General features: G+C 41.3%; 1 protein-coding gene across 3 annotated transcripts in view; it reads right to left on the bottom strand.

Moving 5' to 3' along the window:
- Positions 1–21,860: 21,860 nt before the first annotated feature.
- The window catches only part of ABHD6 (abhydrolase domain containing 6, acylglycerol lipase), a 37,597-nt gene continuing 32,980 nt past the window's right edge, over positions 21,861–26,477 (bottom strand). For all 3 annotated transcript variants that reach the window (XM_087708997.1, XM_087708996.1, XM_087708998.1), the window contains 2 exons: positions 26,242–26,342; positions 21,861–22,966 (listed from right to left, as the gene is read on the bottom strand). In XM_087708997.1, coding sequence (XP_087565123.1) covers positions 22,790–22,966; positions 26,242–26,342 — 278 coding nt within the window. In that variant the 3' untranslated portion in view covers positions 21,861–22,789. The remainder of the gene's footprint in view (positions 22,967–26,241; positions 26,343–26,477) is intronic.

Raw genomic sequence — 26,477 nt, forward strand, 5'->3', positions numbered from 1 at the left:
CATCCAGTTAGAACTTTTCCTTGTATTAAGAAAGGTGTGTGATATTTTAAAATCCTATGAAAAATGTTGCTACACCCATAGCTCTTCAATATTTGAAAGATCAATCTTTATCCATTTAATTTCATTGATTTTGGATAAAACTCTGTATTCTGCATCAGTGAAAATTAGGCTTGCAGCCTGACATTATTTTATAGTCAGAGTGTCTCCTTATTTGGGGAGGGGGGGGGGGTGCACTTTTTAAAAAATCTTCCTCCAGAGGAAACTAATCCACAAAGAAAGTGTTTATTCAGGAAGAAAGTTCTACAGCAGGAACATTTTGCTTTCTTAATCCAAAATAGGAAATGAATGAAGATCCCTCAAGGAAATTCAGTGCATTCTTTTCAATCTTTGTCTTTTTCTGTGTTTAGGTATGGCAAAACTCCAGAGCGGAACCTGTCAGGCTGAGAGCCAAACTAAATGCAATGATGCATGTTATGTCTCTTAATGTTGAAAGTGGGGTGCAAGAGTATATTTAACACCCTTTTTAAAAGGCAAATTTCTCTGCCTCCCACTGCCCAAACAGTTCTTCCCTTATTTTCAGTTCTCCATGTAGTACTTGAAATGAGTTTTGAAAAATACTTCAAGCAACAAGGTATGGAGAAAGACAAAGAAACAGGAGAAATCAGCTGAAATGATATTCAACTCTGTAGAAAGTTAGTACTTACCCCTCATAGAAGAATGAAATAATTTAGGAAATATTTAAAAAAGCAGAATATTATATTTTCCCTAAAGAAGAAACATGTTTCTAAAAACAGAAACTCAGAGAATCAGCTCTCTGCTCCAAGTAGAAACTAAGAGGCCAACTTTTAGAAATGCACACTTGGTAGGTTCCACCACAAATGCGCGAACGACAAAAGCGCGCCTGACTAAACTGCGGTGACAACAGTGCGCCAACAGAAGCGCGCTGTAACCCTAACCCTAACCCTAACCCTAAACCTAACCCTAACCCTAACCCTAACCCTAACCCTAAACCTAACCCTAACCCTAAACCTAACCCTAACCCTAACCCTAAACCTAAACCTAAACCTAACCCTAAACCTAACCCTAAACCTAACCCTAAACCTAACCCTAAACCTAACTCTAAACCTAAACCTAAACCTTACCTTAACTTAAATCACGCTTCTGTCGGTGCACTTTTGACATCACGGTTTTAGCGTCGCGGTTTTGTCGGCGCGCTTTTGTCGTTCGCGCATTTGTCGGGTCACGCATTTGGTAATCCATTCAAGACAGGATTAAAACCCTAAGGAAGCCAGCATCTAGGGTTCAATTACATTTGTTAAACAAGATTAAAAACCCCAACTCATTGCGCTGGCCTTCAAGAGACAAACTAATTTAAATCAAATCCCAAAATACACAAAACAAGCCTCTAAGTTACAAAACGCGGTAGAACAAACTGTATAAAAATCCATGTACTCATCAAACCAAGTGGGCATCTGCCCAGAATCACATGTGGTTGGTGGTTGTGCTTCACCATTAAACCATCTTTCCAATCAACCTCCAATGTTTCCACTGTCTTCCTCTCCCCTTCGAACTCCAGGGATGTGCATAAGCGCACCAGTGTGCCTCCCATCCTGTCCTAATATTCCCTTGTATCTGTATTCATTCCATGTATTCATAATCATGTCTACAACTTATATCTGTTATCTAATTCGTACTTAATGAAACAAACAAACAAACAAACAAACCTGAACCAGATGGACATTTCTTCCAATCACCCCTTTTATCCATGAATAAGGCAGAGGTACAAATAGCAATAGCAATAGCAATAGCAGTTAGACTTATATACCGCTTCATAGGGCTTTCAGTCCTCTCTAAGCGGTTTACAGAGTCAGCATATTGCCCCCAACAATAATCCGGGTCCTCATTTTACCCACCTCGGAAGGATGGAAGGCTGAGTCAACCCTGAGCCGGTGAGATTTGAACAGCCGAACTGCAGAACTGCAGTCAGCTGAAGTAGCCTGCAGTGCTGCATTTAACCACTGCGCCATCTCGGCTCTTGTAATGTGAAAACATAATTACTGAAACTGCATCTATAATAGGTTCTTAAATTCCTGCCTTCCATTTTGAGAGATACTTAGCAAGTTTCACCTTGCTTTAATGCAGCTTCCAGGAAGAAGCACCAGTAAACCCAAATTAGTTTAAAATAAGATTTATCATATAAAGATAAGCAAACTGGTGTAGGGTTAGTAAAAATATGCCGGAGGCCATGTGTTATTCCCCAGGAGAAGATCTGTTTCAAGGGCCTCTGGAAAAAAGACTGATGACTCCAAGAGAAGAGAATTAAGAGGAACTAGTTTTCCATGAGTGGAGTACACCAGAAGTTTTCAAAGTTTGCAATTCCCTCACCCTCTAAAATGATGAATGTGTGCAGGCCCCTTACAGCAACAAAGCTAAAGAACGAAGTAATCAAACTGCTGGGTGTGATGGATAGCTTTGGACTGATCTCTAGATTCATGGGTTTGGTTATCTCTCAAAAACCCTCAGAAGCCAGTTCCATTTTGCTTGCATATGCCTAATTAACCTTCAAAAATGTGATTCATCCTTGGAGAGGTTACTTGCAAATCTGCAATGTTACACTTCAAAACACCCTTGGTTAAACAATACACAGGCAGTCCTTGTCTTACAACCACAACTGAGCCCAAAATTTCTGTTGGTAGACAGTGGTAAGTGAATTTTGCTCCATTTTACAACCTTTCTTACCACAGTTGTTAAGCAAATCACTGCAGTTGCTAAGTTAGTAACATGATTATTAAGTGAGTCTGGCTTCCCCATTGACTTTGCTTATCGGATGCTTGCAAAACCTGACCGCCGGGACACTGGAACCATCGTAGATATCAGTCAGTCAACTTTGAAAGGTTACTAAACGAACGGTTGTAAGTTGAGGACTACTTCTATTTCAGGCATTAGGCAGAGGAACATTGTGATGCATTGATCTGAACCATGGTGGTGCAGTGGTTAGAATACAACATTGCAGGCTAACTCTGCCTACTGCCAGCAGTTCGATCCTAATCTGCTCAAGGTTGACTCAGCATTTCACCCTTCTGAAGTTAAATGAGGACCCAGGTTGCTGGGGGCAGTAGGCTGACTCTGTAAATTGCTTAGAGAGGGATGTAAAGCACTATGAAGCGATATATACAGTGCTATTGCTCTCTTTTGGACAGCTAGCTATAGACAGAAAGATATACAGATGCAGTCAGAATTTGAGGGAGACAGGGAAGAAAGAAAGAGTAAGCATCTTTCTGAAAAGTCCATTTAGAATTCTTCACTGCCTGAACCATTAACTTATGAATAAAGATGTCCAATAAGGCCAGTCAAAAACAGTAGAGTGGTTGTAGGAAGCAGGTCAACACAAGATAAGTTTCAGATCTCTTTCTTTCCAGGCCACTAAAGAGCATTAACCTTGATCTGTTTGGCCTGAATTACATGCAGCTCACTCTATGGCTTCATTTAAACAACATAATCGGGTGAAGTTTAAGAATCCAGAATGTGGTGTGTAACCCCATCTATCTGGAAGGGGCAGTTTCAACTCAAAGCCATATTGGGACAGTTGTGAGTCTAGTTACCCTTCTCCAGTTAGTGGTGTGATGTGAACTGAAAACCTAGTCAGCTGTGTGTTTTTGAGTTCACACAAATATCAAGTCAGCCCCTCTGCTTCACTTTCTCCTATCCTATTACTCCGGTTACTGGGTCTTATTCTCATGGCATACGAGGACTGAGTATAGCAATCTTCTTTCTTTAAAAAGAAAAGTCTGGAATTTCCCCTGGTTCTCCTTGTCTGCTCCTGAGTCAAGCAGTGTGTACGTGCCGAAATACAAGTTCTGTGGAAAGATGGATGGGACTGGTAGGGTTTGTTTTTTTTTTTTTTTTTTTGGCATTTTCCTTACCTACAGAATTTGTTTATTTCCCCTGGACAAAATGCTGTTGGCAAGGCCGGGACCATTACGCCACCTCTCGGAGGATATTCCTCAGCTCTTCAGGAGAGGAACAAGTCTGTATTCAGATTAAAGTTCAAATCAACAGCAATGTGTTTATACCTTTAAATGGGGTGACATATATGAGATGCTGGAAATGTACAAGTGGAGCATTTAATTTTTATTCTGCATCTCTGTTTTAAAGACATTTTTATCCAATGCAGTGTCCCCGAAAGAACTGAACATCAACTGCAGTGGTGAAATTCAATTTTTTTTACTGCCGGTTCTGTGGGCATGACTTGGTGGGCGTGGTAGGGGAAGGATACTGCAAAATTCCCATCCCACTCTTGGGGGAAGGATACTGCAAAATCCCCACTCCTGGGGGAAGGATATTGCAAAATCTCTGGGGCCAGCCAGAGGTGATATTTGCCGGTTCTCCGAATTACTCAAAACTTCCGCTACCGGTTCTCCAGAACCTGACAGGACCAGCTGAATTTCACCCCCAAACAACTGCCATCATCCTTAGTCAGAAGAGCCTGGAGTTTTTAATTCAACCAGGGCATGCAAAGGGATGTATATTTAGACAATGATATATTTAGACATTAGAGGAAGCTGAAGTTTGCAGAATGGTGTGGAAACTGGATGGAACAAAACTGTGATTCAAGACATGCACACTGGAAATGGATACAGACTGATTTGCATGTTACTACATTTGCATATAAGGGTCCCCAAGCAGACTTTAGCCATGTTTAATAACCAATGGGTATCCTTTTGTGCATCTATAGGACCTTTTTTCTGTGTCTCCAGTTAGTTGTATGTTGGCATCCTATCTGCCTTTTATCTCTTTAAACTTAGATATTGATTGTCCAACGAAGACTATTCCTTGATCTTAATCAGTTACAACTAATGTTCTTATCCTTAATGTGATTTTGCCCCTAGTCTTCACAAGATGATCTTTCTCAAATAGCCGGCCTCCTAAAGTGACTGTACTAGGAGGAGAGGAAGGGGGTTAATCTATGATTATGCTATATTGATGGAACATTAAAGCAGTTATTCCAGGCCTAGCTAAGAAGACTACTGCTAAATACAGTACATTCAGATACTTCAAGGAGGTAGCAACATAGCAAGACTGATATGCATCACTGGTTAATTTGCTGGGACTGGTAATTTCATTAAGCTGTCATCCTGGCATGTATTATTAAGCTCTGGTTCAGAAAGGCTACAGGCCAGCCAGGCCACTAGGAAAGCATTACCCACTTGCATGCCATCTTCTTTCAAGCAGTTTTCAGGACATCACATTCTGTACTTGGAAACAGGGGGAATTAATGTACTAAACTGTAATGCACTTAACTGTAATGTCCACCCTTTAGCCTCAGAGATTGGCTATGTAAGGTTAATGAAGGTGATTTTGGGCTAGAGCTCTGTTCTCTGTCTAAATTATATCCTAACAGAAGGATCATCAATTGTTGATATTGAAGAATGTCCATACCAGGACTGTCGTAGGAGGAAATTCAGGGCTTCCCACTCATACATGTATTGGTAGTCTTAATATAACTGGACTGCACCAGTTTGGTGAATCGGACCAAAGCACAACATATGCATGGCTGATGGTTATGTAATAAATCAAGCTGTATCAGCTGTTTTCAACCAGGTGTCTTCCAGATATGCTGAGACTACAACTCCCAGAATTCCAGATATAGAAAAGGCTTAGTATCACAGTAGAGATAAGAGGAAGCTAGTTGTTTAGTTTAGTTTAGTTTAGTTTAGTTTAGTTTAGTTTAGTTTAGTTTAGTTTAGTTTAGTTTAGTTTAGTTTAGTTTAGTTTAGTTTAGTTTAGTTTAGTTTAGTTTAGTTTAGTTTATTGGTCTTGTATGCCGCCCACTCCCGAAGGACTCCGGGCGGCTTACAATAAACAGGGGAAGGGGATAAATAGACAAAACAACAATTTAAAATACACAACATTCATAGTTACCATGGGGCTGGATACCTCAACAGCCCCCCGGCCTGCCGGAGCAGCCAGGACTTAGTGGCTTTGCGGAAGGCTGGGAGAGTAGTAGTAAGCTGCATCACAGGTCCATTAGAAAATCTCATCAGCATCCTGGAAAAAAATAACTCCTGGTGCTACTGGAAAATTTACAGAATAACAGAGTTGGAAGGGACCTGGGACCTTATCCACTTCTTACAATAGCCTACGATGGCACTTCTTAACAAAGACATGGCAGAACAGAGCTGCTTGGACAAATGAAAGGGCTGTTGAGGCTACATTCACCTCCAGGGAGAGGAAGGATTCCACAATGTGTGTGGGAGACGTGCAATCCCAGAGAAGGCCATAGCCTCTGCTTGCTCAGATCCCAAACTTTCTGAGTAAAGGAAAAGGTCTACCACAGGAGTCTCCAGCCTAGACAACTTTAAGACCTGTGGACTTCAATTCCCAGAATTCCCCAGCCAGCCATGCTAACTGGAGAACACTAGGAGTCGGAGTCCACAAATCTTAAAGTTGCCAAGGTTGGACATCCCTGGTCTACAAGAAAGCTCTTCTCACATTCACTAATACACAACCAAAGACCTCTGTGAACAGAAAGTTTGGATGCCAGGATTGGCCATCATACAGAGCTACCCAAGCAAACAATACAGAACATGCCTTCTGCCCCTCCTGCTCAAAATGGCTGTGGGGGGCAAAGACATAGACAAAAGCCCCTTCCTCATTTGTAGCTGATCTTATAAGGGAAGGATGAAAGTAGATCAAGGTGTACCAACAAAGAATTCTCACTTCCAGTGGTGTGACTTAATGGGTTAGGACACTCTGCTGTGTATTTTCATTTTTAAAAAAAATCAGAATCAAAGAGCTGGTAGCAACCATTGAATCATCCATGCAGGAATCCAAACTAAAGCATTGCCAACAGATAGTGCCCAATCCCACATCCGCTCAACAATCCAGTGGATGCCTACCACCCCTCTGAAGGAAGAATCAGACAATTCCACCAGAATGTGCTTTCCTGTAACTCCAATAGGCCAATGTGCAAGGTTCTGTTTTCTAGACTGACAGAGATCAGGTATTTATGTATTAGACTTATCTCTTGCCTTTCATTCAGGAGCACACAATTGCACTACCTTGTAAGGGTGGGTTGGGCTGATAATAATCTTGATGTTTTTACTGAAATGTTTTAAGTGTTGAGTAGATATTGTGCTTAGAGCTTTATATTATTGTCATTGCTATTGGAAACCAAGCTTTCAGTACCAATATCAGCATAGCAGGATCAAAGAAACAGTCATTAAAACTGAATAAGCAAACATTTGGGAGTGGGGACCGTGACCCGTCAAAACCGCGCTCGACTAAGCCGCGCCCGATTAAACCGCGTCGCTGACGTCATCAACAGGGCGACAACAGCCAGCGCGGAGAAAGAAGGGCGCTTTAAATAGCGCTTTGAAAGCAAGCCGATTCAACTTAAGGTAAGGGTTAGCTTTAGGGTTAGCTTTAGGATTAGGTTAAGGATTAGGGTTAGGTTTAGGGTTAGGTTAAGAGTTAGGGTTAGGTTTAGGGTTAGGTTAAGGGTTAGGGTTAGGGTTAGGGTTAGGTTAAGAGTTAGGGTTAGGTTTAGGGTTAGGTTAAGAGTTAGGATTAGGTTTAGGGTTAGGTTAAGGGTTAGGTTAAGGGTTAGGTTTAGGGTTAGGTTAAGGGTTAGGTTTAGGGTTAGGTTTAGGGTTAGGTTAAGGGTTAGGTTTAGGGTTAGGTTAAGGGTTAGGTTAAGGGTTAGGGTTAGGGTTAGGGTTAGGTTAAGGGTTAGGTTTAGGGTTAGGTTTAGGATTAGGTTTAGGGGGGTTAGGTTTAGGTTTAGGGGTTAATTTTAGGTTTAGGGTTTACAGCGTGCTTCTGTCTCCGCGCTGTTGTCGTCCTGTTGATGACGTCAGCGACGCGGTTTAGTCGGGCCCGGTTTAGTCGAGCACGGTTTTGTGATGGAACCGTGGGGACGACCCTATAATCCAGGGGTGAAATTCAGCAGGTTCTGACAGGTTCTGTAAAATCAGAAATTTTGAGTAGTTCGGGGAACCAGCAAATACCACCTCTGGCTGGCCCTAGAGTGGGGAGGCAATGGGGATTTTGCAGCATCCTTCCCCTGCTACACCCACCAAGCCACGCCTACAGAACCAGTAGTAAAAAAAAAATGAATTTCACCACTGCTATAACCTCAGTACAGACATTCCAGCAAGTTACTGAAGGTGAAAAAAAAACCTTTAAAAAAGACAATGCTGCCACCTGCTGTCAGAATTAGAACTTGCCTCAGCAAGGAAAATGTGTCCCAAAAGTGCTTTTTTTCAAGAGGCAACTGGACTTTCTGGTTTTTCTTTGAAGATGTTTTGCTTCTCATCGAAGAAGCGTTTTCAGTTCTAAAGAAGCCTCCTAAGACCTTTGGGACAGCTCAGCAAGCAAAGTTTTCATTCATTGAAGATCAGGGTGCAAAATATTTTACAAGAGAGAGGAATAAACAATTTAGCCATGATAAATCGGGGCAGAGCCAGGTTCAATATCCTGATGTATTCTTAAAAGTTATTTTTATTTACTGTCCTAACACATTTTATTGAAAGAAATAGAAAAAGAATATAAAATACTCACACACCTCAAAAACAGAAAACTACCTTTATGAAAAGCTAAAAAAAACCTAACAGCTAAAAAATAGAGCTGACCAAGTTAACAAAAAAAGAAACAAAAAAAGCAGAAAACAGGAAAACTATCCATATGAGTTAACTATATTATGAATCAGACGTCAGACAAATTTCTAAATCTACATTTTAACAATGTTTTTCTCTAAAAAAATAATGATTCTCTCTGGCAAAACTGATACCGTATCTACAGAAAATCAGCAAATACACAATGAGATTTCCTGCACACGTTCCCCAAAAGTGGATATTGTAAAATATTCCACTTCTGGTATTGTGGGCCAGTATTTCTCAACCTTGTCAACTTTAAGAAGTGTGGACTAGACTAGACTAGGGGTGGATTTCAAATTTTTTTAGAACCTCTTCTGTAGGTGTTGCGTGCTTTGTGAGAGTGGCTTGCCAGCCATGTGACTGGGTGGGAGTGACTTGCCAGCCATCTGATCGAGTGGGAATGGCTTAGCAGTCATGTGACTGGGTGGGCATGGCCAACTTGTAAAATGTGGTGAAACTCACTTAACAATGCTCTTGCTTAGCAACCAAATTGTTGGCTCAGAAACTCTGGCATTTGAAGCACGCAAATCTTAAAGCTGTCAATTTACAAGACCCTTGCACCCCAACCCTTTAGAAAAAAACCCCAGGGGTGTTCAAACGTGACAGCTTTAAGACTTGTGGACTTCAACTCCCAGAATTCCTCCTCCAGTCATGTTGCTCAGGAACTCTGGCATTGAAGTGTGCAAGCCTTAAAGCTGTCAAGTTACAAGACCCTTGCACCCCTAAGCCTTTAGGAAAAAAAACCCAGGGGTGTTCAAACTTGACAGCTTTAAGACTGTAAGGTTTAGATAGGACTCTTAGAGGTGGGCGGGGTGATTGGTGAGCCAGCCAATCAGTGAGCGGCGGTAGGGCAAGCATGGTGCCGATGGGCAGGGGGAGGGAGCTGTAACTGATTCTAAACAGCATGGTAGATTTGTGGAACCTCTTCTATAGAAGAGGTTAGAACTGGCAGGAACCCACACTTGACTTGACTTGACTTGACTTGACTTGACTTGACTAGACTAGACTAGACTAGACTAGACTAGAATAGACTAGACTAGACTAGACTACAATACAATACAATACAATACAATACAATACAATACAATACAATACAATACAATACAATACAATACTTTATTGGCCTAGTGTGATTGGACACATAAGTAATTTGTTTTTGGTGCATTTGCTTTCAGTGTATATAAAAAGATAAGATACATTCATCAAGAATCTGAAGGTACAAGACTTAATGATAGTCAACTCTCAGAAACAAGCATGCTGGCTGGAGAATTCTGGCAGCTGAAGTCCACACCTCTTAAAGTTGCCAAGGCTGAGAGACACTAGGCTAGACAATATCTAGAATCCTTCCTGGCCCTCTGCTTTTGGAATTGATCCAATTGCTTTTTAAAGTCCTCTGGATTAGAGGTCCACGAACTGTCCTCTGGGAGACGCAGTGCTTCTTCCTTGAATTTGTTCTGGATCTTTCATCTTGCAAGTTCAGGAAATGACCTCAACTGTTGGCATTTGTTAAGAGAGAGGGGGAAGACCACTCTCTAAACTGCTCCAGTAAGCATAAAGCCCAACACTGACCTTGTGGCTGCATTTTAAGAGACAAGCAAATGTTTCTTTACTCTATTGGTCAAGGCCTTTACAAATATCTTTAACAGTAAAACAAAAGACACTCAGCATCTGGCGCGGGGGAACGAAGTTCTCAAGGCCTTCTGAAGGCCAACAGGAAAGGCTTCATTTAAAAGTAACCTTTGATGAAATTAATTATCTGAATATTTTCCAGTCAGGAACTGACTTAGATATGAATTTGAAGCTATTTTAGTCATTCTTGTTGTTGATCTTGAATAGAATTGGAAGAGGGTTGGGTGAATCTCTTGGTCCTGTTTGTTCCCCTAGTGATTTTGGAGACTATCCTTCTGAGATATTTGAAAAGCCCAGAAACGGGAGACACTGTTTTTTAATGTTTCTTCTCTTTCTTAAGCAGGTGGAGAGAGGAAAAACTCTGCTATAGGGCTTGGCTCTCTTCTCTCCCCCACCCCCATCCCTCACCCCTTAACATGCTGGCTGGAGAATTCTGGGAACTGAAATCCACACATTTAAAGTTGTGGAGGCCGAAAAGCACATATACATGAAGGGATTGGGAGAGCTCATTGGCCAGCATGTAAGAGTCATCAGGATGCTGTTGATACCCTAGCTTCAACCTGGGTCAAGCAGAAAACGAGGTGGAGACCTGATCCAGTGCCTGAAGATCCAGTTCTGGATGGGCAGAAGTAACTTAAACTGACCCCAGCAAGGAGGGGGAGGGTTGTTATTCTGTTCTGTTTTGCTGCAAATCTAGACCACATTCTCTATATTCTGGTAAAATTCCATCCTGATACTAACCAGGCGAGACTTACTGTATTTTTCGGAGTATAAGCCACATCTTTCCACACACACCCTAAAAGAACGTGGGTACATCTTATACACTGAATACAGCCATTTTTGGCCTCCCGAAGCCCTGCCCCGACATCTATTTTTGTGAAAAATGGGCAAAAAACAGGTCATTTTTCCCCAAAACAGAAGGGAAGGGGAAAATGCCCCAATTTTGGTGAAAAATGGGGGCGGTTTTGCCTTACCCAAGCCCTGCTGAAGCCCGCAGAGTGCTCCTGGGGGCCGGGGAGGACAAAAACTTTTTTCTTACTTACCTCTTCAAAATCTTGGTGTGTCTTATACACCAGTGCATCTTATAGACCGAAAAATACAGTAGTTTCTTTGGTCCTTTGGCAAGATTGATCAAGTGCTGCTGTTGCCTATGAAATCTTTCTTTATTAAAGTGCCCCTTTGTTCTTTTAGGTACAGGAAGTCCTCATTTAGCAAGTGCCTCATTTAGTGATCATTTGCAATTATGATGGTGATTAAACAAAAGTAACTTCATGAGCAATCCTTGCTTTTACAACTTTTACAGATATTTATTTATTTATTTATTTATTTATTTATTTATTTATTCTATCAAACATGTAAAAAAATTAACAGCTATAAGTATAAACATAAATATGAACACAGTAAATGGGTACGGATAAATGGAGATAGGGACAATAGGCACGCTGGTGCACCTATGCACTCCCCTTACAGACCTCTTAGGAATGGGGTGAAGTCAACAGTAGACAGTCTTAGGTTAAAATATGGGGGTTTGGGGATGTAATAACAGAGTCAGGTAATGCATTCCAGGCATCAACCACTCTCTTGCTGAAGTCGTATTTTCTGCAATTGGGTTTGGAGAGGTTTACCTTGAATTTGTATCTATTCTTTGCTCATGTATTATTGTGGTTGAAGCTGAAGTAGTCATTGACAGGTAGGCCATTATAGTGGATAATTTTGTGTACTAGAGTTAGTTCAGATCATAGGCCGCATAGTTTCAGGTTGTCCAAGCCCTAAATTTCAAGCCTGGTGGCATAAGGGATTCTTGTGAGCAGAGGAGTGGAGTACTCTTCTCATGAAATACCTCTGGACTTGTACAATTCAATTCTTTATTGGCCAAGTGTAATTGGACACATAAGTAATTTGTCTTTGGTGCATATGCTCTCAGTGTATATAAAAAAACAAGATACAGTCGTCAAGAATCCTAAGGTACAAGACTTAATGATAGTCAACTCTCAGAAACAAGCATGCTGGCTGGAGAATTCTGGCAGCTGAAGTCCACACCTCTTAAAGTTGCCAAGGCTGAGAGACACTAGGCTAGACAATATTTAGAATCCTTCCTGGCCCTCTGCTTTTGGAATTGATCCAATTGCTTTTTAAAGTCCTCTGGATTAGAGGTCCACACACTGTCCTCTGGGAGACGCAGTGCTTCTTCCTTGAATTTGTTCTGGATCTTTCATCTTGCAAGTTCAGGAAATGACCTCAACTGTTGGCATTTGTTAAGAGAGAAGGAGAAGCCCTAAATTTCAAGCCTGGTGGCATAAGGGATTCTTGGGAGCAGAGGAGTGGAGTACTCTTCTTGTGAAATACCTCTGGACTCTCTCAATTGTATTAATAATACAAAGAAAAATTGAAGTAAGACCAAAAGTATAGCCACAGTTTCACTTAGAGACTGCTTCCCTTAACCATTCCTACGGTAATTGTGCTCGCTAAACAAAGACTATTTGTATTGCTCTTTCTGGCCTCTAGGTAGAGCTATTCCCCCTTTAGTAAACCATTCATGAACTTATTGTCAGATGACTTTCCCAGCATGTAAAATGCAAAAATGTAATTTCAGAGAACGTAATCTCTCTTCTGCCCTGTGAATTCGTGCTAGGGTTCTCCATAAGAAACCAATGTTTTTGTTTTAATCAGGAGCACTATCTGCCAGGCTGAAAGTCCTGCTCCATTGAGCAGAAACACAGTAATTGTTTCCTTTTTCCCCTTTATAGCTTTAATTCTTCCAATGCCTTTTAAGAATCTCACTATTTGCAGCAACCAACATTTATAGAGAATGTTGAGAACAACTCTCACTTACATTCGGTGCCTTTCTGAATGCTTCCTCTCATGGATTTGCTTAGGAAATCATACAAAGAAAACAAGTAAAAGAAACTGAACAAGATGGAGATTTAACTGACATCCAGAAGACTCATTAATTAGCTACCATTTCTTAGTAGCTGAGAATCAAGGTGTAGCTTGTGGTATTTATTAGGATTGGGCACTTTCAATTCAACAGGGAACAGATCCTTCAGAGCAGAGTGGGGTGGGTGTAAAGACTTCAAAGCAAGCCAAAAAGGAGAAGGAAGAAAGCAAAGGGGTTTTCTAACTGCAATAAACTGAATGTTGGGGATTCCTCACTTTCATGAATTTGGAAGCAGGGACAATTATCTGAGCACAAGGAAATAGATAGTTTCACTTGACAAGATTCAGTCTATGGAGGAGGAGAGTGGTTGGAAAGAGAATCCGCAAGGAAGACACTCATTCAACTTTCAAGCTACTAAGATTGTTGGACGGGCAGGCACAAAAACAGCCAGAGAAGTGATTGAAGCCTAGGAAATAGGGCCCAGGAAACATTAAGTCAACAGGAGTGCTGATTCATCACCAGCCTATCAGTTCTTAGAAGGGGAGGGTTGGGCAGCACAAGCAAATGACAGCTAATGACTTAAAAGCCAGTCATCAACACACCCCAATCAATATCTAAAAAGTCACTTAAAGCAGGCACTATAAATACCACACACTCTGCTAGAGAGAAGTTCCATGAAGGTGGGCTCCAGCACAAGTCCAAAAGCTCAGAAGGCAAAACATCTGGTCCCGCTGTCCCAGACTGACCCAGATTGGATCCTGCAACATTATCCTTGGACACATATATTCACCTTCATTGGTAAGGTACTCAGGGATCTATTAATGATGGGGGAGAAATTATGATCAGAGCGATGAAGAACAACAGTGAGATTGCTTTGATCATCTGTGAAAGAAGAAGATGGAGAAATGAGATTCAACCCAAAGGGAAAAATTAAGCAACAGAGTGAATGTCTATTTAGTAAGGTGGAGGGAATGTCTGCACATGTTCGTGCAAGTGCTTTCAAGTGATGGTGATTGCCTGTACGTCCATGTACTTTCCTTGGCAATATTTCAGAATTATAATACTAGACAACACAGTATCAACAGTAGAGCCATTCAACTTTCTAGGTTCTATCATATCTCAAGATCTAAAATGGACACCTAACATCAAAAACATAATTAAAAAAGCACAATAAAGAATGTTGTTTCTGCGCCAACTCAGGAAGCTCAAACTGCTCAAGGAGCTGCTGATTCAGTTCTACAGAGGAATTATGGAGTTTGTTATCTGCACCTCTATAGCTGTCTGGTTTGGCTCTGCAACCCAACAAGACAGACACAGGCTTCAGAGGATAATCAGAACTGCAGGAAAAAACAATTCCTGCCAACATGCCTTCCATTGAAGGCCTATCCACTGCATGAGTCAAAAAGAGGCCTGTGAAAATATTTACAGATCCCTCACATCCTGGACATAAATTGTTTCAATTCCTACCCTCAAAACGACACTATAGAGCACATGTGTACTGGACCCGTGCCCCTCCTGGCTGGTTGTTAACAGCAAGGAGGTGACACGGGGCTGGATCCAGGCGGTTGTTACCGCCTCCCTTCGGGAGGGGGTCTTTCCCCCCGCACTTAAAGCGGCGGTGGTGAGACCCCTCCTGAAGAAACCATCTTTGGATCCAGCCGTTCTTAACAATTATTGTCCAGTCTCCAACCTCCCCTTTGTGGGGAAGGTTGTTGAGAAGGTGGTGGCCTTTCAGCTCCAGCGGGCCTTGGAGGAAGCTAGCTATCTTGACCCATTCCAGTCCGGCTTCAGGCCTGGCTACAGCACAGAAACCGCTTTGGTTGCATTGAGCGATGACCTCTGGAGAGCCAGGGATGGAGGCTATGCCTCCATCCTGGTTCTCCTTGACCTCTCAGCAGCTTTCGATACCATCGACCATGGTATCCTTCTGCGACGGCTGCGAGAGGTGGGGGTGGGAGGTACTGTTTTGCAGTGGTTCTCCTCTTACCTCTCGGACAGGTCGCAGTCGGTGTTAGTTGGAGGGCAGAGATCGACCCCTAGGCCCCTAACATATGGGGTGCCGCAGGATTCGGTCTTGTCCCCCCTACTTTTCAACATCTACATGAAACCGCTGGGCGAGATCATTCGGCGGCACGGGATAAAATACCACCAGTATGCGGACGATACTCAGTTGTATCTGTCCACCCCGTGCCAACTCAATGAAGTGGTGGACGTGATGAACCAGGGACTTGAAGCTGTTAGGGACTGGATGAGGGCTAACAAACTCGTGCTCAACCCAGATAAGACCGAGTGGCTGTTGTGTTTCCCTCCCACCAATTTGGCAAGTATTCCATCGCTCAGGCTGGGGGGTCAAACATTACACCCCTCAGACAGGGTCCGTAACTTGGGAGTCCTCCTGGACCCACAGCTGACTTTTGAACACCATTTGTCAGCTGTGACCAGGGGGGCATTTGCCCAGGTTCGCCTGGTGCACCAGTTGCGCCCCTACCTGAACCGGGAGGCTCTCACAACAGTCACTCGTGTCCTTGTGACCTCTAGGCTGGAGTACTGCAATGTGCTCTACATGGGGCTGCCCTTGAGGAGTATTCGGCGACTTCAGCTAATCCAGAATGCAGCCGCGCGAGCACCTCGCTTCACCCACGTAACACCTATCCTCCGCGAGCTGCACTGGCTACCTGTCGATCTCCGGATACACTTCAAGGTGTTACTTGTCACCCATAAAGCCCTCCATGGTAGTGGATCTGGGTACTTGAGAGACCGCCTACTGCCAATTACTTCCACACGACCTATTAGATCTCATCGATTAGGCCTCCTCAGAGTTCCATCTGCTGGTCAATGCCAACTGGCAACCACGCGGAGGAGAGCCTTCTCGGTGGTAGCTCCGACCCTATGGAACGATCTCCCCATGGAGATTCGTACCCTCACCACCCTCCAGACCTTCCGCACAGCCCTCAGAATCTGGCTATCCCGTCAGGCCTGGGGCTAAGATTGTAACCCGCCCGAATGGTACGAATGTTGTGTTTTAATTATGTATTGTCTTATATGTAAAAAGTCTGTCTTCCCCCCCTTCCTTTTGGATTGTGAGCCGCCCTGAGTCCCCCCAGGGAAAAGGGCGGCATATAAATAAACCTTCTAATCTAATTCTAATCTAATCTAACAGGGCCCAGGAAACATTCAGTCAACAGGAGTGCTGATTTATCACCAGCCTATCAGTTCTTAGAAGGGGAGGGTTGGGCAGCACAAGAAAATGACAGCTAATGACTTAAAAGCCAGTCATCAACACACCCCAATCAATATCTAAAAAGTCACTTAAAGCAGGCACTATAAATACCACACACTCTGCTAGAGAGAAGTTCCATGAAGGTGGGCTCCAGCACAAGTCCAAAAGCTCAGAAGGCAAAACATCTGGTCCCGCTGTCCCAGACTGACCCAGATTGGATCCTGCAACATTATCCTTGGACACATATATTCACCTTCATTGGTAAGGTACTCAGGGATCTATTAATGATGGGGGAGAAATTATGATCAGAGCGATGAAGAACAACAGTGAGATTGCTTTGATCATCTGTGAAAGAAGAAGATGGAGAAATGAGATTCAACCCAAAGGGAAAAATTAAGCAACAGAGTGAATGTCTATTTAGTAAGGTGGAGGGAATGTCTGCACATGTTCGTGCAAGTGCTTTCAAGTGATGGTGATTGCCTGTACGTCCATGTACTTTCCTTGGCAATATTTCAGAATTATAATACTAGACAACACAGTATCAACAGTAGAGCCATTCAACTTTCTAGGTTCTATCATATCTCAAGATCTAAAATGGACACCTAACATCAAAAACATAATTAAAAAAGCACAATAAAGAATGTTGTTTCTGCGCCAACTCAGGAAGCTCAAACTGCCCAAGGAGCTGCTGATTCAGTTCTACAGAGGAATTATTGAGTTTGTTATCTGCACCTCTATAGCTGTCTGGTTTGGCTCTACAACCCAACAAGACAGACACAGGCTTCAGAGGATAATCAGAACTGCAGGAAAAAACAATTCCTGCCAACCTGCCTTCCATTGAGGGCCTGTCCACTGCATGAGTCAAAAAGAGGCCTGTGAAAATATTTACAGATCCCTCACATCCTGGACATAAATTGTTTCAATTCCTACCCTCAGAACGACACTATAGAGCACTGCACCCCAAGACAAATAGACACAATAATAGTTTTTTTCCCTTAATGCCATCACTCTGCTAAACAAATAATTCCCTCACCACTGTCAAACTATTCACTAAGGCTGCATTATTGTTACTATTAGTCTTCTCATCGTTCCTATCACCCAGCTCCTCCCACTTATGACTGCAGAACTAAAATTTTGTTCCCTGTATCCTTATGAGTTATATTGATATTGATTTTTACATTCTTCTGCTGAAACAGCAACAGGTACATAAAACACTAAGAGGCGAGGTGGCGCAGTGGTTAGGGTGCAGTACTGCAGGCCACTTCAGCTGACTGTTATCCGCAGTTCAGCGGTTCTAATCTCACCGGCTCAAGGTTGACTCAGCCTTCCATCCTTCCGAGGTGGGTGAAATGAGGACCCAGACTGTGGGGGCGATATGCTGACTCTGTAAACCGCTTAGAGAGGGCTGAAAGCCCTATGAAGCGGTATATAAGTCTAACTGCTATTGCTATTGCTAACACTGAAAAAAACATGAAGTTGCAGATCGCTAAGAGACAACACCTATAGGTATAAGTATGAACAACAAAATATATAACTTTTATATTAGATCTGTTGTAATTGTTGTAATCATAAAAGCCACATCTTACAAGCAAGAAGCTGATAAGAACCACAGCCCAAAATGTTTATCACATTGCAATAGACTTGTGTTTCTCAAGCAATTTGATGTAAAATTCAGCTCATCAATCAGCACAGGAATGGCCAATGTAGCACCAGAAGCACAAGAATACAATCCCAGAGCAAAAGAATTGCCTGGATCTTTTTACAACTTGGGTCTTCTGGTCATCCTGCTTTCTAAATATGATAATGGAAAATATCAATATTTTACGCAAGATATGAAAACATGGTGTCTGGTTTTATATTACTGCATAAGCTATACTGGGATAAAATACTTTGTTATCATGCATTTCAGTTTATCGTAGGCAGTTTATACACTGGGCAGTGGAAATCAACAACTGTCCTAGCATGCTGCGTTGTGACCCCAACACCTCTAAATTAACCTGAGACTTGATATCTTTATTTTAACTTTTAGCTTAGTATAGGTTTTTTGCTTTGAATTTTATCAAAACTGTTAAGAATATAATCTAATGGTTTGGTTGGCAATATATAAATCATGTAGCAATGCTGTACCTGTTTCTTTAAATCATACTGTAAAATGTGATTGGTTGCTGTTTCCCTCAATCGGCCATAAGAGGGAGCCAGAATGACGGTTAGCTCTCTGTTCGTTAGATGCTGGGCTGATCTGATCTGAGTGTTTTGGAAGCTGGCTATTAGAAAGTGCCGTGAGCTATTGTAAGTTTTGCAACTGCTAGCAAACTTTGAGTACTGAACTGATTATATGATACTGGACTATGTTATTTAGATTATCCCTTAACTGAAAGACATTGATCACTGACTATCTTATCCGTGTATGACTTGGACTGTTTGATGGACTCTGATACCTCTATTTCCACGAAAGTAAAAACCTACTCAAACTGTCTCTGTATGCTGGTTTGTGTGTTCTCTAACACAACTCTCACAACGCTTCTCTCAACGCACTCGCTCTCCCAATGGGGAGCTTACCTAACACTGGTTATGGGCCCAGAGTGTACCAGACATAGCTAAAGGGGAGTTGAGGTTGATACGCAATACCACATACAGACAGCTGTTTATTGTAGTGATTGTTACTATCCTGGAGAAGATGGCGAGCAACCAATCAACAAGCCTATCGATGATAACCCGGTTGGATGGAACAAACTATGTTTCCTGGTCTATGAAATGCAGTCTATTCCTGCATTCCTGGAATGCAGGAAAACTTTGATCAACATCCTCTATATGAATGGCTATGGGGGTCTAAGTAATGGACAAACCATTGGGCTAAATCAAGTCATTTATTCTGGCACTATATAAAAGTTTAGTTTAGTTTAGTTTAGTTTAGTTTAGTTTATTGTCATTGCACCTCGTACACCAAAATTAAATGCCATCTTCAGTGTGCATTATAACTATAAAAATAAAACACAAACCCTTCACATTCTATAGAACTGAATTGAAAATTTTGGGTCAGTATTAATGGAAAACTGTTAAAACCTAACTTTTTGAACCTTGCTCAAAGTCTTGCCTCTTGCTAGCTAAGAAGCAGTTAGGAAAAGTAGCAGTAAATTCCACGTTGCTTTCTCTGAAGCTATTGAGAGAAGAATATATAAAAGTAAAGAGCATCTTGAGGTCTAAAATCTGGTTCCTTATTAATCCAAAAGTACATTATTAATCTTTCACAAGTGGCAATTCCGTGGAGACTTTCCAATGGAGGACTTCAATCATTCTATTTATTCTCCCCCTCCCCCATATATTTACTTTTCCATCCACCTCACAACCCGCCCCACCCTGCAGTCAACTACTTTATGATAAAAGTAGCAATTTTGCATTGTTTGGGGCAGGGGGGGAGGGGAGCAAATGGTTATATACCACTACAGGAAGCCCTCAACTTGCAACCATAGTTGGAATCAGAATTCCCGTGGTTAAACAAAGTGGTTATAAAGTGAGCCGTGGCGAGTTTTATGACCTTTTTTCACCACGGTTAAGCAAATCTCTGCAGTCAAACGAAGCACCATCATTAAGCAAATCCAGCTCCTCTCTTTGGCTTGCTGGTCATAAGTTGGCTGGAAAGGTTTCAAATGGCCATGATGTGATCCTGGCCATTTGCGACTCTTGTAAATATTGCATAATGCCAATGGCAAAGCACCTGAACGTTGATCACATGACTGGTGGGATGTTGAGATGGTTTCAGTTGTATCAGTTGTAAGTCACTATTTTCAGTGCCATGGTAACTTTGAATGGGTTGTAAACCAAGGACTACCTACCTGAGTTTGCAGGCTCACTGGGTAGGTTTAACTATCAAACAATGGCACTTGCAGCCTGAACGCCAGAAATAAAAGAATGGGAGAAAAAAAAGCCACGCAAATTCAAGACTTTGATATTTCAATTACGTTTTAATTGAGTCTTTCTGTGTACAGTACATTGGCTTCTGAGAGCCATACTAAAAATTGACTTGTTTTCTGTTGGTTTTGTATGGTTTTTAATCTCTACTTCTAGAAATACTGGTCAGTTATTGAATCAAATACCCGGGTTCTCATTTTTCCTCAATAAAATTTGAATTCTTAATACTTGGTCATTGGAAATTGGTCATATTTAACCAATTTCATTGTATTTAAGTACAATGACAATAAAGATTATACTTATACTTGATTCCCCCAGCCCTATTTGAGAAAAAGACTCATGACTCTCTAATGGAAATGCATTGCAAGGTAATTTGATTGCATTCCTAAATAGAAGTTGAAAATACAAGGAATTGCAAGGATTTGATTGGAACAAATCAGTCACAAATAAAGTATTTTAATTGGAACAAAATTACAGTATTATATAATGGTATCTCGCTTCCACAGTGGTTGTAAAATCAGAAACCACACCTGATATCAACATATTCTCTTAATGTTTCAACAAATACAAGTTTTGTTCAAAGTCAAATTACTTTGGAATCAGTTCACTCATTTAACTGCCATTCTAAAATATGCATTGGGTATAGATTACATATACCTAATATGCTGCAAATTGTTACTCAATGGAACAACATTCATTGAATGTTTCTTGGTGGGAAGGGGTTTTCACAAGCCTCCATATAAATATAAAAAGGGAAAGGGTAGTTACAAGGATGTAAGAAGTCCAACTTTCTAAATCTGATACAGAATTTTTGTTCACTAAAGAACTGCACTCAGAAATGAGAACGCATACTCAGGAAAAGGAATACTGTATGCTTTATATTCTTTAGATATTATTTTAAAAGCAGAGTATGTGGAAGATTGATAAATTATTCACTTTGCAAGAGTCTGGTGAGCATAACAAATAAACATTTAGAATACCCCAATTCTACTTTATTGGTGTGCATTTCAGTTCCTCCACTCGAACTCAACAATTCACAGAATTTACAAAATTTGTCAAGTAAATTATTTACTCAGTAGAACATTTAATAAAAAGGGGCAGCAGGGGAAGCTGAAAAAGCAGTTCCACCCAATTCTAACCAAAACGTGATCACATCTACATTTATTTACATACAGTGTTATTGCTTGGATCAGGTCCCATCTCAATTGAAACAATGGCTCCAGAAATGGCTTTGGGACAGTTCCATTTGCTTTATTTGATGTACAATAAGATTACACTTCACAGGGAGTTTGCTAACCGCTTGCATCAGAAACAGTCAAATGGGCTTTAATTAAATTTAACCTCTGTGTATGCTTGTGTGCACAGGTTTTATACTCAGTGATACCTGCCCTTCAAGGAAAGGATCCATCTACTTCACAAGTGCTTCACTATTGCAATTATAGTCGGTCCAGATGACATCAATATTTCCATTTGCTCCTAAGGAAGTACATACACATAGACTGTGGGGCTGTGGAGAAACACAAAACCACCTTCTTCATAAAGCAATATAAACACTGAAGACTTCCACTGCATCAGTAAAAACTTTCATAGGTTTAATATGTCGTGCAAATTTTTTTCTCGGCTGAAATCTTAACATAATACAAGCAGCACTTCAATGAGTATCTGGATCATCCAAGCCTTTGGTGGCAACATTTCCTTGTGCAAAGTCATCTATATTAAGAGATGGAAGCTCTCTTTTGCCCTCTCTGTATGAAATTTGACTCTAGGCCATTTTCCCTACATATTTAAAAACAATTGCAATTGCCATCTACATTCCAATTAACTAGGTATTTAGGCTAGATTGCATGAAGTCACTGCTTAAAACTAGAAGAGGCCAATGCATTCCATGATACAGAATTTTCCGACAGTCATAGTTTAGCTTTTGTATACTGTATAGGTAATGCCCAAATGAGAGGCAAGATGCACAATTTTGGATAACATAGAACCTATACAGGAATCTGTCCCAAAAGGATTTGCCTTTTGCCATTTTTTTCCCTCTTGTTCAGTGAAACATTACCAGACCAAGAAAGGAGCACACTAACAATAAAAGACAGTGGGTTTTTTTCTACTTTACCTAGCAATAATCATGTTGTCCAATTCAAATTGGACATTTTAAAATGTGTGATTGGTATCAAAAAGAGAGGATTGTTTTTGAGGGGAAAGTGTGTTCCACAACTACCTTGCAAGTCTTTCACTATTCCTCGAATTATCTAGAAATACAGATTTTTATAAGACTTTATTATCATTAGCATATGTATGTGAAGGCTGTTCAGTATCCCAGAGTCATTGCACTGATAAAACTTCTAAATTAAATGCATGAATTATTCCAATTTCTTCAGGGATTTTGGCACAATCACCAAGTTCTGTAGAATAAAATCCCTGAGAACTGATTAAATTAGCAGTATTTCCTCTCAGCTGAAACATCTAGGCTTAAGGGTTCAGACCCATAGGAAAAGTTCAAACCAGTTTCTTATTATTCTCAGCATTCTGTACAGTGGTGACAAAATCCAGAATAAGCTTTGCTGTTTTTCTGGGCCGTTCCATGACTAAATTGTGCCCGCAATTTTCCAGAATATGTACTTGGGCACCAGAGATTGATTTCGCTAAAATGTCTGCTCCTGAAACATCCAGCACCTAGAGAGAGAAAGATAATCAAGAAAAAGTGAGCTCCATGTTGACCATCCCTGGATTCAGCAAGATATTCTGAATTACCTCAGCACCAAATTTGGCTCACAAAGGAACCAATCTGACTGCACAAGGAAACAACTAGGACAAGAAATGTTAAGGCAAAAAAGCCACAATTTTCACACTTGTTTTCATAAATGGAGTTCCATAAGGGAGAATATTCATAGCTCAAGGTTGAAATAAGGGATCCTTGGTGCTCTCTGAGCTTGGTGGTTTTCTTGTTTCTTACCCACACAAGATAACATTATCAGGGCTAGTCTAGCACTGATGTTTACCTGCTGTGGATAATGAAATGCCTGCAAGAAAATCACCAAGCTCAGAGACCACCAGGGACTCCTAATAAAAAGAACTGTTGCTATATCATGGCAAAAACTGATATGTGACGTATCTTTTACTAATCAATTTTCATGACTCAAAAATATCATTGGCCCGTGATGGCAAACCTATGGCATGTGTGCCAGAGGTGGCACGCAGAGCCTTTCTTTGGGCACACGTGCCATCGCCAGCTGCTCTTCCAAGTTTTGGCATGCACATGTGTGCTGGCCAGCTGGTCTTTGCATGTGCGTGCTGGCCAGCTGATCGTGCTTTCTGATTTCAGCACTCGGTGCCGAAAAGATTCGCCAACACTGCCATAGGCTGTTGGAGATTGTCCATGCTTGTTACAGTTTGAGATGGCTAGCAGTAGAAGACATGGGCTCTATGTGAGAATTAGGGATTTTGAAGAAAGGTTGCTGGAGACTATAACTGTGTACCGTTATATACTTAGGCCCATTCTCATTCAGGCTCATCTAGGTCTTCCCTCTTTTCTTCCCTCTACTTCCTTCACAGAACATCATTTCTCCATTTGCCACCATTTCCTACTTTTTTTTCCTGTACTTTCATTTCTTTCCCAATGTCAGCTATTTGTTAGCTACACTATATTGCCAAAAGTATTCGCTCACCCATCCAAACAATCAGAATCAGGTGTTCCAATCACTTCCATGGCCACGGTTGTATAAAATCAAGTACCTAGGCATGCAGACTGTTTTTATAAACATTTGTGAAAGAATGGGTCGCTCTCAGGAGCTCAGTGAATTCCAGCGTGGAACTGTGATAGGATGCCACCTGTGCAACAAACCCAGTCGTGAAATTTCCTCACTCCTAAATATTCCACAGTCAACTGTCAGCTGTATTATAAGAACGTGGAAGTGTTTGGGAACGACAGCAACTCAGCCACGAAGTGGTAGGCCATGAAAAGTCATCCAACATCAGTGTGTGACCTCACAAATGCGCTTCTGGAAGAATGGTGAAAAATTCCCATAAACACACTCCTGAACCTTGTGGACAGCTTTCCCAGAAGAGTTGAAGCTGTTATAGCTGCAAAGGGTGGACCGACGTCATATTGAACCCTATGGATTAGGAATGGGATGTCACTTACAATAAGTTCATATGCGAGTAAAGGCAGGTGAACGAATACTTTTGGCAATATAGTGTTTTTTTTCTTATGTCTGTTTACAAGTCAGAGAATAGGATCACTCCTCGTCACTATCCTGGCAATATCTCTCTCACTGATGACAGAGTTTAGTGTGAAATGACATCTTGGCTCTCCAAGAAGAATATAACAGGCAGCAAGCTGACATTCTGCAGGATCCAATCTGGGTTGGTCACTGGTACCAGAGGTTTGGATGGGCTTCCGAGCTTTTGGGCTTGTGTGAAGCCCATCCTCAGGGAACTTGAGAAAGGAAAATTAAATCTCTAAATATGAAAACTAAATTTCTAAATATCCTGGGACACATACATTTTCCTTCATTCTTAATTGACATTCTCCCCAATCTTGTCCCTCTTTCACGTTGTCCTCTATTAACCTGGGTAATATACTTGGACAATTCAAATGTTGCAGTTTTCCTCCAGTTTATTGAGATCTTCTACCCAGACTGCCTCGTTTACTTTCACAACATTTGCCCTACCAGTTATCTAGAATGTCCGAATACAGATGTGCTGTCTGCACTCAAATGAGTAAACTCCAAGGATGTAATGAGTCTAACCGAGTGTTTAAATCAGGTCACTCTCTTGAGTTATTGCTGTGCTGTCCAATGCCATTTCCTCCAAATAAAACTCTATCTGGGCAAGATGCAAGATTGGGTTTCATTAGTGCATACTGTATGCTACTGTTTTATACACACAAAAAAACACCTCTCAAGAAGACAGAATATGCATTTGAGACCATAGAACGGTCACCACACCTACTCTTTCTTGACTGATCTTGAAAAGCCGGTCTGCCATGGTTAGTTTTTGGATGAGAAACCAGGGAATCCACTAGAGCAGCCAAGCAAAGTCTCCAAGGAAGGCAATGCCAAAATTCTTTAGTGTTCTTGTAAAGAAAGCACCACGGCAAGTCCATATACTGTAGTTGCCAGGAATGGACCTCAGCTCAAGATAGACTTTACTTTGCTTATGTGTGATTATTTTTAAGAGGTTCTCAAGGCATTGCTGCTCTTGCCTTTAAAATTCTGCAATTGTAACAAGAACCCAACCCTTTTTTTTCGAGGAAATGCTGGGTGGAGAAACTAACATGGCCTGCCACCCTCTTACATAATAGCTTGGAGATAATGTCTGCACTTGGAAAGCAGTAAGATGGCCTATGAAACTGTTGATCTGGAGCAGACAAGGTGCCAGCCCTGGGTGTTACTTAGAACCCTGACACAAGGTTTCTCACACACATGCACACACATGCACATTCTCACTAGTAGGAAAACAAAATTAGAAAGACTAAATTGGAGGGAAGGAGTGGTGATATCATGTGTACTTTGATCGTTGCAATGGAGGTCTGGTGTGCTTTTTGACCAGCATGTATGATGGGTTTCCCTTGATATGCCAGTTATTTTTGATGTTTGGTTGGGTATTTTGTTTTTTATTTTACTGTTTTTAATCTATAAAGACATCCAGCGTTGTTTTGGAGTATGGCAGCATAGAAATATGAAAAAATGTAGCAAATAATATCCTGGAAAAGGAGAGAGAAATTGCAAACCTATTAATTTTCAGGCCATAAATTGCATGAAATCCAATGGGAAGTCAGGTTGTATAATTTTAAAACTGCTTCTGAGATAAAGGGGATTGCAGCATGTTATTCAATACCATACAGGTTGGGGCATTATATATTTCACAAGTGAGTGAGGCAACGTTATACTTTTAAAAAAAAATACAGACTGGTCTCGATTAAAAATCCCAGAGGGAAACTGATGTACCTGATCTTGCTTTCCCCAGATAATCTGCGTTGTAGCTTTGATCTTGCTCATGTTGTTATGGAGGCAACCCTGTGACTTGTCATCCATGAGCTCTAAAAACACTTTACAGAAAAGAAGAAGAAGTGAGGGAGGGAAGCAAATCAGCTCACTGAAAGCAACATGGAATTCCAATTATGATGAAACAGCCTTCAAGGTTTTCACCCAGAAAGAAAATAATGGCAACAGACTGTTCTCAA

Source organism: Thamnophis sirtalis, unplaced genomic scaffold (genome assembly GCF_051295495.1).
Source record: "Thamnophis sirtalis isolate CommonGarterSnake01/CBP01778 unplaced genomic scaffold, rThaSir2_p1.2 scaffold_3, whole genome shotgun sequence".
Taxonomy (NCBI): Eukaryota; Metazoa; Chordata; class Lepidosauria; order Squamata; family Natricidae; genus Thamnophis; species Thamnophis sirtalis.